Source organism: Calliphora vicina, chromosome 2, assembly GCF_958450345.1.
Source record: "Calliphora vicina chromosome 2, idCalVici1.1, whole genome shotgun sequence".
Lineage (NCBI taxonomy): Eukaryota > Metazoa > Arthropoda > Insecta > Diptera > Calliphoridae > Calliphora > Calliphora vicina.
In genome coordinates, this window is record NC_088781.1 from 59,682,867 (window position 1) to 59,695,670 (window position 12,804).

The 12,804-nt window shown below is 32.6% G+C and overlaps 3 protein-coding genes across 3 annotated transcripts; 1 reads left to right on the plus strand and 2 right to left on the minus strand.

Annotated features, from left to right (window-relative positions):
* Positions 1–3,110: 3,110 nt before the first annotated feature.
* Positions 3,111–4,007, plus strand: LOC135950503 (uncharacterized). The gene has a single exon (XM_065500039.1). It carries the CDS (start codon positions 3,246–3,248, stop codon positions 4,005–4,007), a length of 762 nt encoding a protein of 253 aa, XP_065356111.1. The 5' UTR covers positions 3,111–3,245.
* A 3,326-nt stretch (positions 4,008–7,333) lies between these two features.
* On the minus strand, positions 7,334–8,467 carry LOC135951772 (probable ribosome production factor 1). Its single transcript, XM_065501490.1, has one exon. It carries the CDS (start codon positions 8,456–8,458, stop codon positions 7,427–7,429), a length of 1,032 nt encoding a protein of 343 aa, XP_065357562.1. The 5' UTR covers positions 8,459–8,467; the 3' UTR covers positions 7,334–7,426.
* A 1,984-nt stretch (positions 8,468–10,451) lies between these two features.
* LOC135951676 (probable ribosome production factor 1) lies at positions 10,452–11,871 on the minus strand. The gene has a single exon (XM_065501360.1). The coding sequence runs from the start codon at positions 11,790–11,792 to the stop codon at positions 10,545–10,547; it is 1,248 nt and encodes a 415-aa protein (XP_065357432.1). The 5' UTR covers positions 11,793–11,871; the 3' UTR covers positions 10,452–10,544.
* Positions 11,872–12,804: the final 933 nt, after the last annotated feature.

Sequence of the window (12,804 nt, forward strand, 5' to 3'; positions counted from 1 at the left end):
GTACTATTACTTTTATACAAAAACTCCAAAAAAAAAATTAAAAATGTATTTTTAACCTTCATAACTTTTATATTCAAGCTTAAAGTCCCAACAATTCAACAAAAAAAAACTTACAAAAATCCGCATTCATTCAAATGTTACAGATTTTTGATCCGAAAATTACCAAAATTTTCCACTGTGCTGCGATTTAAATTTTGCGATTTTCGAGATCGCAAAAAACAAATTTTTTGGCCATACATATTTTGCCGAATTAGCCCTATTTCATTACTGTTATGAATTTTAAGTAAAACCTATAAGGAATATTATAATCCATTAATACTACAATTTTTTTCAATAAAAATCGTTTTCACTGATACGCTTTTTCAATTATGTTTGTCCTCTCCAATGAAGGTTCAATAGTTTGTTTGATGGTGCTTGCAAGATAATAAATTTAGAAAACATCATCTACAGGATAACGCAATTCGCAAAATTTCTAAAAAAAATTGTACACCGTTAACCCCTATTTTCAATAAATGGATAAAACAAACCTTAGCACAAATATTTTCCCGGATTAAACCTCCAAAATTTTAATCCTTTTTCAAATTGTTTGTTAAAATTAAAAAAAATTTTGTTTACAAACTTTTATGGCCAACTTAATTTTTCGAATAAAACTTTCGTTTAAAAATTTCAAACAAACTACATGGAAATAATCATAGAGAACACATAGAGCGGAAACTCTGCTGTCAAAGACCTAACTCAGTTGTCAAAAACCTAAGTTGTGAGAATGTATTAGTAAACAAAACTATGTGAAAACAAAAACAACACTCGTATATGTAACTTTTTTGAGTAATTTTTTTGTTTGAGTTTTTTTCTAGTTTCCGCTCTATGTATATTTTCTCTATGGAAATAATCACAAAAAAGGTTTTCCTGTAAAGTTTGTTGTCATAGAGAAATATACATAGAGCGGAAACTCTGCTGTCAAAGACCTAACTCAGTTGTCAAAAACCTAAGTGGTGAGAATGTATTAGTAAATAAAATAATGTGAAAACAAAAACAACACTCGTATGTGTGATTATTTTGAGTAAAATTTTGGTTTGAGTTTTTTTCTAGTTTCCGTTCTTGTTGTTTCTCTATGTTTGTTGTTATGCTCATTCGATATACATACAGTGTTGGAAAAAATAATAGAAACGAGTGTTTTTTTTTCTCAAATTTTGTAAGTATTTTCAAGTTTACATAATCATTCCTCTTTTCATTTATATTTAAGTACATTAAAAGACTAACAATGTGAAGAGTCAATATTTTTACAGGAACAAATAATAGAAACGTGTAAAAGGATTAAATTTTTAAAGGTACATCTTTATATTTTTTGTTAAAAAATTATTTTATTTTATAATCTTGTTGCTCTACCTTTGTTTTTCACAACTTGATTGCATCTGCGACTCATGGAATCAACAAATTTTTTTGCAAATGTCCTTGTCATTGGAAAACCACTCTTCCTGGATTTTTCCCCTTAATTTGTCTTTTTACAGGAAAATTAGTTTTTGTTAAAATGTACGGTAAATGTCAAAATCAAGGCGAATTAAAATATTACTATGTTATTTCCAAGGCGAATTTATATACAAGGTGGCAAGCAAAGTAAATTAATAAAGTAGCGACAGTACTACAACAAATACAACATTTACAAAAACCACAAGCAATTTTGTTTTTGGTTTAAGGTCTGAGCTGTCAAAGTTGCCTGTTGTTGTTTTTGCTTTTGGGCTTGTTGTATTTTTCGCCACAACAACCACAAGTGAATTGACAGTTCAGACCAAAGTAAAAAAAATAGTCAGCTGTTCTACTGAGTCTACTTTATTAATTTACTTTGGTGGCAAGGTGCATTTAATAAGGTGCCATCCAAGGTGCATTTAATAAGGTGCCATCGGCAGCACAGCTGATTATAGAAATAGCTCGCACAAATGTCAAACTACATATATAAAAAATATTCGCCCGTACGCCCGTATGTCAAACTCAATATATAAAAAATAAGTGAATTCACCTTATTTATTTCAATTCGCCACTGCTGTCACCTTGTTAAATACGCCTTGCAAGGTGGTGTCCAAGGTGCATTTAATAAGGTGCCATCGGCAGCACAGCTGATTATAGAAATAGCTCGCACAAATGTCAAACTACATATATAAAAAATATCCGCCCGTATGTCAAACTCTATATCAAGGCGTATTTAACAAGGTGACAGCAGTGGCGAATTGAAATAAATACAGGCGAATTCACTTATTTTTTATATATAGAGTTTGACATACGGGTGTACGGGCGAATATTTTTTATATATGTAGTTTGACATTTGTGCGTGCTATTTCTATAATCAGCTGTGCTGCCGATGGCACCTTATTAAATGCACCTTGTTTTGGTAGTTTTTAATCAGAAATTTGGTAGGAAAAATATTTTATGAGTGGCAACGCTGCCTGGAATCCACCTTGCAACTAAATCCGAATTGCAACTAAAATAACGAGTGCCCGGTGTTTGTTTTCTTGAAGAAATTATTTAATGTTTTACTTGTCAATAAAAAACAAATTATTAAGAAAACAGTACTTCTAATTAGAAAGAATTTAATTAGTTAAAGGTAAGATTTCTGTACAAGAAGATTATTTTATTGGAATGTTTATATAAATTTACATATTTTGAAAACGAAAAGAATTGACTTTGTATTGAAAACTAAAATTGTACAATTCTTGAATCACTAATAGGCATGTACCTAGAGTAATTAATGCTTTTCCATATGAACGACACAAATTTTTAAGAAAAATACAATTTTAGTTCTTTTTCAAAAAGTTCTAGATTAAAAGTAAATTCCTTCAGTTTATGTTTTTAATGACAATTTACAGGATTAGAGCAGTAGTGGCGGTGTTGTAGTTTAACAAAATTAATTGTTTCCTATGCGCAACAAAAATTTTTCAAAAAGGAGCATTTTTACAAAGTTTGAATATTCTACAGTAACTGATACTCATCAACTAATGGAAAGGACATACAATGTAAGTTGATAATCTCCATAGTATATCTATGTAAAATATGTATCTATGTTAGGATAAACCGAAACTAAAGTGACGATGATTCTAGAAATTTTAAAATATTTTTGTTTGTCACGAAAAAATCTTCACCTAATCTATAGTCCTAAGGGGTGACTGGATCATAATAAATAGTTCTTTGTATAAGTGCGAAAAAAAATTGTGTGAACAGCTTGCTTATATTTGCATTTAATCAACATTTAAATCATGGAGGATTCATCACCAATTGAAAACACCAACAATTCCCATGTAAACCATATAATTTTGCCGGATTCCACTGACTTGGATTGGGCTCAAATAACGTACGCTCTTAATTACAAACGTTTAATGTTTATAAGCAGTTGCCGGACTTGGCTGAATTTTTACACTGATAATTTCGAAAATGACAAATACATTGACTATAGCCCAGAAGAACTCTGCTACCGCTTTTTACTGCGTGTATTAGCTAATATTAACGATTATAATTTAACTGATAATGAGTTGCACTTGCTCAATTTATTGGATCTGCATCCATGTTTTCAACGTACTGAAAACGGATTTGTTGTGGTAAAACAAATCAAAAATCTTAGTTTTCCCTTTAATGAAGCAGCTATAGAAATACTTTTGACACAAGGAGGCTCTTTGCATGAAACAAACTTTGTTGCCGAAAGTGTAAATTCAAATGATCAAATCTTAATTACTAGCTTCAAAGATCAAAATACTATTCAACATAAATTCAAATTTAACGAAGAGAATGCAGCCTTACTTTCGGTGATTTTGAGCTCAGATGATGATCTGCCAAATTGTGAACTTTTAACTATAGCGGAGATACATAAGCGCTTAAAAACTGCCAAGAATCATTTTGAACAGAATGGACAGAGATTGCAAAATATAAATGTCCGTGTAGATGATTTATTTAAGAAATTGAAGGCTATAAATGAGCTCAAAACAGCCGTTACAGAGCTAGTTGGTAATAGTATTCGCAAATAGGTAAAATATTGGAAATTTATTTTAATTTAATACTTGACTAAAATGTTGTTAATAAATAGTGCAAACAAATAATATTTAAATATGTACTCTGAAATAAATTTGTAAATCTTATCCATTTTTGTCAAATATAATTTGTTATGAAATGTTCAACTTCTTAGTCCATTATTTTTATAAAAATAATCAGTGGAATCCGACAGAACCTAATTTCGACCTAATCTGAAACTTTTCAAATCGTCACCTAAATGCAAAAGGGCCTTTCATCTTTTTTAAAATTTTACAGGTGAGACAAAAAACTTAATAAAATGAAAAGTGTTGTAGTTACAAATATGATTTCCTATCTTTAATAAAGTCGTTATTTTTAAAAATAGAAAGCTTGAAATTTGTGAGGACGTGTTCCTCGATGCGTTGTACCAATATCCATTGAAAAGTCCCCATTTACACAGTAAGATTTTTCTCGCATAAAGTTTTATTTTTCTTCTTTAAACTTGCATTCGCGTTTACAAGCAAAGATTTTTATACCCTACACCACCATAGTGGGTCTAACACCCACCTTAAAGTATACCGATTGACTTAAAATCACTTTCTGAGTCGATTAAACGACGTCCGTCTGGCTGGCTGTCCATGTAAACCTTGTGCGCAGAGTACTTTGATCAAATTTGGTACATATCATTTTTTTGGCCCAAGGACGAAGCCTATTGAAACTGGATGAAATCGGACCATTATTTCACCTAGCCCCATATAAATGTCCTCTCGAAATTGGACTTTATCGGTCATAAATGTTTAATTTATATATGTAGCTACACAAATTTACACAATTCATGTCACCAAATTTTGTTACGATCGGTCCATAATTAGTCATAGCTCCCATATACATATAACCGCTTCCGAAAATCACTTAAACGTGCATAACCTAGCGTTTACACATGCAAGTAACAGTTGCAAAAACTCAACTCATACATACTTTTGCACTAACACAATTGAGTAAATTTACACATGCATAGGGATTGTGTTAGTGCAAACGTATAAATGTGTTCAATTACTTGCACTGTTACCTGCATGTGTAAACGCCAGGTAAATCTCCTAAAAATGTTGGTATATACACAAAATTCAACATAAATAACTTTCATTAAGACATAAATCACACGACCTAATTTCAAGATGATCGGTCCATAATTGGTCATAGCACCCATATAAAGCCCACTTCTGAAAATCACTCACGAATATAAATCTTATATATAAAAAGAAGTGTACATTTTGATGTCACCACTAACTGCGAAAACGGGTCGACCGATTTCAACCAAAATTTCAGGGTACGTTGGGGATGGTCTGTAGATGGTTTATGTGAAGTTTGCATCGGCATAGTGGTTCCGGAGATATGGCTGGACCGATTTTTATAAAATTTTCAGTGAATATTCATTTCATTTTCGGTCTGTGGGCGGAGGGGCGTGGTAAAATCAAATTTTTACACTATACCGCTCATGACACTATACCTAATGATTTCAAGGTCAGTAATTGTGGCCAAACTTTGGCAAATAAAAAAAAATTTGCCAAAAAATTATTTTTATTTTTTCATTCGAGAAATAAATGCTTTTTTTCATTCTTGTGGTGTACTCTGAAACGAATGATTTGGTGTAACATGTCCGGTACATACCAAATTTTCATATCGTTCGATAAAACAAGTAGGCCGCTGTTAACATTGTACTATAAAAGTGCTTTTATATTATCAACCAATGATAAACAAAATTTCCGAAAGTACTAATATAGTAAACAACGTCGACAAATCAGATTTCATTCCCGCCGAACTTCTGCCAAATGCAAATGAATATTCAATCCGTTGTCGACAAGGTATTCACAAGTCTTACAACCAACTACAAAAATTCGGATTGGATGTGGGAACGTGCAATTTTGGTACCAAAAAAATATGATGTCAACAAGCTCAATGAGCAAATTAATTGAAACTGACTGGTGAAACAATGAAATACAAATCGATTGACACAGTAATGAACGAAGAACAAGCCTCAATTATGCTACTGAAACATTGAAGGTTGGATCACAGATAATGTTTCTCCGCAACATAAACGCGCCAAAATTATGCAACGGAACACGATTGACCACCAAAAAATGTTCACCAAATTTAATTGAGGCAACAATCATCGGTGGCAGATTAAAATGCGAAGACGTAATGATTTCACGCATACCAAAGATTTCCAACGACAAAGCATAAGGCCAATCGTTGACTATTGCTGGCTTACATTTGGAAAATTCATGTTTTGTATGTGGTTTGCTCCCGAGTAAATAAAAAAAGAAACGTATATCCCTTGTCCTTAAGATGAATTCATAAATATAATATCCCATTTGAATTAAATACATCCGTTTCTTTTTTTAAGGGCATATCGTGCCACTGTACTTATAGATATCTGCAACAACTTTGTCAAATGACCACCTCAATGTTAGGTCGGGGAAGTCCGTGCTTTTTTTGTCCGACACTGTATATTCAAATCGAGATGTAATATAAAACAGAATTATTGTAAGGGCTAGCAACGCGGACCAGGTTCAGCTAGTTATTGATATTTTAAATGAAAAATGTTTTTGCTCATTTACTTGGTGTAGGGTATTATATGGTTGGGCTTGACCGACCATGCTTTCTTACTTGTTATTTTTTATACATGTTTGTGAGTATTAATATATTACGAACGAAAACATAAACAGCCCAATTATGAATAAAAATTCCCCGGGAGTTTTTCCCCTTTTCTCATTTTTCCTATTCAAATTCAATGGGAAAAAACTCCCGCGGAATTTTTTATTCATAATTGGGCTGAAAACGAATTGCATGTACATCAGAGTGTGTACCCTTTTCTATTCCTCTTGCCAATAAACTTTCATGCAAGAAAAATCTGTGTAAATGGGGACAAACGCAATTTTTATTTTTTTGGTTATGCACTTTTGCATTTCAGGTAAAAAAAGATTTATAGTACATTTCCTATAAATCTTTTTTCATCATGAACTGAAGTTAGTAATTTTAAATAATTTAGTCAACAAATCTGATAAAAAATTTACAAATTTAAATTTTCAACCATAGAATATATAGAGCGGGAACTCTCCTGTCAAAGACCTAACATAGTTGTTAATAACCGAAGTGTCGAGAATGTATTGGTAAAAAAACTACGTGAAAATAAAAACAACTCGTATTTGTGATTATTTATACGCAAGTAATAAATTCATCAAAACCTTTTCAAAACGACTCGTTTTCAAAATCGATTTCAATCACATACCTGAATATCAGTATTTTTTTTTTCTAAATCCTCCATAAATAAATACAACTAATATTCTTTTTACAAAATTTTAAAATAATGTATTTAAAAATTACATTGTTGAAACTTAAAAACAAAAGAAATTGTATTATATTTTCCAATAAACAACTACAAATGGAAGCGACGTCTGGAAGCTTCCAGAGCATGTCGCTTGTTTGTTATAATCCAGGAATAATCACCAGTTTTGCTGTCAAAGGTACCTTCTTGAAGAGAGCGCAGCTTCAAGGTGAAACGGGGACCTAATTCACGCAATTTGACACGTTTTCCTTCCTTGGTGAATTCATATCGATGATGACGGAAGAATATGTAATCACGTTGATTGTGGAAAGTAACAGCACGACGTCCTTTGAACTCAGGATCATGATGAAATAGAGCACCCAACATACGACCCACTGTCAGACCTAGGCGTGTTGTAAAATTGTTAAGTATAACTTCGGGACGATGTTTGGTGATTTCCTTGTGATCTCTCTTCATATCTGATGTTAACTTTACATTCGATACTTTGAACAGAGCAGTAGGACCGTTGGGCAAATGTATAACCAGTAAACCATTAGGCTTACGTCTATCCTCATTGATAATAACAACATCGGTGTATTCTTCGCGGACAGCTGATTTACAAATTTTCTTAACGGATGACTTGTTGCGAATTTTCACCAAAGCATTGGGGAATATACGTCCCAATTCCAAACCAAACTTACGGGTTTTTGTCACCGGATTATCGGCAAAAGTTATAAGAACTTTGGGTTCATAGGATCTTTCGAAATATGAGCTGAAATCATCCAATTGCAACTCTTTGCGTAATTCCTCATTATCTGAATCATCCAAATTTTCGACTGTGGTCTGATCTTTTTCTCTTAAACTTTCAATAGTATGGCCGGGATTGATTGGTACACCTGCTTTGCGTCTGGCTCTACGTTCTTGCATTTTCTTTTTATGCTTTTCCTTTTTCATTTTACGAAACAGAGCCGTCCTTTGTTCCTTATTACGCATGAAACTTAAGGGATTTATAACAGGCATTCTCACTTGAGGTTCTTTATCATCATCATCATCGTCGTCATCTTCATCATCATCCCCATCAACTTCAGCATTGTCGCTAGAGTCATCTTCTAAATCTAAATTCATTTTATCTTTGGATGACATTTTTCTAGCATTTTTACTGGTTGGCATAGTGGTTCCGGAGATATGGCTGGACCGATTTTTATAAAATTTTCAGTGAATATTCATTTCATTTTCGGTCTGTGGGCGGAGGGGCGTGGTAAAATCAAATTTTTACACTATACCGCTCATGACACTATACCTAATGATTTCAAGGTCAGTAATTGTGGCCAAACTTTGGCAAATAAAAAAAAATTTGCCAAAAAATTATTTTTATTTTTTCATTCGAGAAATAAATGCTTTTTTTCATTCTTGTGGTGTACTCTGAAACGAATGATTTGGTGTAACATGTCCGGTACATACCAAATTTTCATATCGTTCGATAAAACAAGTAGGCCGCTGTTAACATTGTACTATAAAAGTGCTTTTATATTATCAACCAATGATAAACAAAATTTCCGAAAGTACTAATATAGTAAACAACGTCGACAAATCAGATTTCATTCCCGCCGAACTTCTGCCAAATGCAAATGAATATTCAATCCGTTGTCGACAAGGTATTCACAAGTCTTACAACCAACTACAAAAATTCGGATTGGATGTGGGAACGTGCAATTTTGGTACCAAAAAAATATGATGTCAACAAGCTCAATGAGCAAATTAATTGAAACTGACTGGTGAAACAATGAAATACAAATCGATTGACACAGTAATGAACGAAGAACAAGCCTCAATTATGCTACTGAAACATTGAAGGTTGGATCACAGATAATGTTTCTCCGCAACATAAACGCGCCAAAATTATGCAACGGAACACGATTGACCACCAAAAAATGTTCACCAAATTTAATTGAGGCAACAATCATCGGTGGCAGATTAAAATGCGAAGACGTAATGATTTCACGCATACCAAAGATTTCCAACGACAAAGCATAAGGCCAATCGTTGACTATTGCTGGCTTACATTTGGAAAATTCATGTTTTGTATGTGGTTTGCTCCCGAGTAAATAAAAAAAGAAACGTATATCCCTTGTCCTTAAGATGAATTCATAAATATAATATCCCATTTGAATTAAATACATCCGTTTCTTTTTTTAAGGGCATATCGTGCCACTGTACTTATAGATATCTGCAACAACTTTGTCAAATGACCACCTCAATGTTAGGTCGGGGAAGTCCGTGCTTTTTTTGTCCGACACTGTATATTCAAATCGAGATGTAATATAAAACAGAATTATTGTAAGGGCTAGCAACGCGGACCAGGTTCAGCTAGTTATTGATATTTTAAATGAAAAATGTTTTTGCTCATTTACTTGGTGTAGGGTATTATATGGTTGGGCTTGACCGACCATGCTTTCTTACTTGTTATTTTTTATACATGTTTGTGAGTATTAATATATTACGAACGAAAACATAAACAGCCCAATTATGAATAAAAATTCCCCGGGAGTTTTTCCCCTTTTCTCATTTTTCCTATTCAAATTCAATGGGAAAAAACTCCCGCGGAATTTTTTATTCATAATTGGGCTGAAAACGAATTGCATGTACATCAGAGTGTGTACCCTTTTCTATTCCTCTTGCCAATAAACTTTCATGCAAGAAAAATCTGTGTAAATGGGGACAAACGCAATTTTTATTTTTTTGGTTATGCACTTTTGCATTTCAGGTAAAAAAAGATTTATAGTACATTTCCTATAAATCTTTTTTCATCATGAACTGAAGTTAGTAATTTTAAATAATTTAGTCAACAAATCTGATAAAAAATTTACAAATTTAAATTTTCAACCATAGAATATATAGAGCGGGAACTCTCCTGTCAAAGACCTAACATAGTTGTTAATAACCGAAGTGTCGAGAATGTATTGGTAAAAAAACTACGTGAAAATAAAAACAACTCGTATTTGTGATTATTTATACGCAAGTAATAAATTCATCAAAACCTTTTCAAAACGACTCGTTTTCAAAATCGATTTCAATCACATACCTGAATATCAGTATTTTTTTTTTCTAAATCCTCCATAAATAAATACAACTAATATTCTTTTTACAAAATTTTAAAATAATGTATTTAAAAATTACATTGTTGAAACTTAAAAACAAAAGAAATTGTATTATATTTTCCAATAAACAACTACAAATGGAAGCGACGTCTGGAAGCTTCCAGAGCATGTCGCTTGTTTGTTATAATCCAGGAATAATCACCAGTTTTGCTGTCAAAGGTACCTTCTTGAAGAGAGCGCAGCTTCAAGGTGAAACGGGGACCTAATTCACGCAATTTGACACGTTTTCCTTCCTTGGTGAATTCATATCGATGATGACGGAAGAATATGTAATCACGTTGATTGTGGAAAGTAACAGCACGACGTCCTTTGAACTCAGGATCATGATGAAATAGAGCACCCAACATACGACCCACTGTCAGACCTAGGCGTGTTGTAAAATTGTTAAGTATAACTTCGGGACGATGTTTGGTGATTTCCTTGTGATCTCTCTTCATATCTGATGTTAACTTTACATTCGATACTTTGAACAGAGCAGTAGGACCGTTGGGCAAATGTATAACCAGTAAACCATTAGGCTTACGTCTATCCTCATTGATAATAACAACATCGGTGTATTCTTCGCGGACAGCTGATTTACAAATTTTCTTAACGGATGACTTGTTGCGAATTTTCACCAAAGCATTGGGGAATATACGTCCCAATTCCAAACCAAACTTACGGGTTTTTGTCACCGGATTATCGGCAAAAGTTATAAGAACTTTGGGTTCATAGGATCTTTCGAAATATGAGCTGAAATCATCCAATTGCAACTCTTTGCGTAATTCCTCATTATCTGAATCATCCAAATTTTCGACTGTGGTCTGATCTTTTTCTCTTAAACTTTCAATAGTATGGCCGGGATTGATTGGTACACCTGCTTTGCGTCTGGCTCTACGTTCTTGCATTTTCTTTTTATGCTTTTCCTTTTTCATTTTACGAAACAGAGCCGTCCTTTGTTCCTTATTACGCATGAAACTTAAGGGATTTATAACAGGCATTCTCACTTGAGGTTCTTTATCATCATCATCATCGTCGTCATCTTCATCATCATCCCCATCAACTTCAGCATTGTCGCTAGAGTCATCTTCTAAATCTAAATTCATTTTATCTTTGGATGACATTTTTCTAGCATTTTTACTGGTTGTTGGCTTTTCATCATCCATTTCTTCATCATCATCAGAGCTATCGGTAACAGGACCAACTTCACCATTTACCTCTTTATCGTCATTGTCTGAATCTGTTAACATGACTTCGCCTTGTTTATCATCTTCCTCTTCAAAACTGGAATCACTATCTGGTTCAATGACTTTTTTCTGTTTTACTTGTTTAGTTTTCATGTTTTAAGCTAAAATATATTTAAATTATATCTTTTACACGACGTTTAAAAAAAATATAAAAATTGTACTTTTATATTCTTTACTACTGCACGTGTTGTTATTTTTTCTATCAATATGATTTCGTTCAGTACGTTCAGTGTAGGTATAAACAATTTTCTAAACAGGGTTGCATATATAAGTAATAAAATGTAAAAATGGCATACCAGAGATGCATGATGAACTAGGTTGGATACCGTTACCGATAAAATCGTATTATTATTCTAAACATAATAAAAATACAAAATGTTGATTTCAATAATTTAGTTTATTGAAATACTCAAAATTTAAAATGAAATATAATACCACCATATCACTTAATTTTTATAAACTTTATTAATTAAAGTCAGGCCACTAAGCTACCGCTAAGATACTCTTACCGAAATAACTGAAAGTACCGTTACCACTAAACAAAGATGGCACAGGACAGGGACTTCAAATCTGAGTTGAAACCATAGAGAATAGACATAGAGCGGAAACTCTCCTGTCAAAGACCTAACTCAGTTGTCAAAAACCTAAGTGGTGAGAATGTATTAATAGAAAAAACTATGTGAAAACAAAAACAACACTCGTATGTGTGATTATTTTGAGTAATATTTTTGTTTGAGTTTTTTTCTAGTTTCCGCTCTATGTTCTCTATGGTTGAAACAATTTTCTGTGTCTATTTCTGATAAATTTCAAGATAATTGTTAGTGCTTTTGCACATATAACTTTGTCTTGACAACAAACGTCATTTAATGCAGTGATGTTCAAAAATAAAAATGAAGATATTTGGTGAGAGAGCTACCCAGCAAACATAATGTCAAACACTTAAAATAACAACAAAATGAAGAAAGTTTAAATTTAGAATTTTTGTCAAATAAAACCAATTTATTAAATGAATATAATTTAAATTTTAAGGAAATGAAAGAATATACATTATACGGCCGAAATACTCTCAAATTTTTTATTTATTTTTAACTTTGTTTTTTTGTGT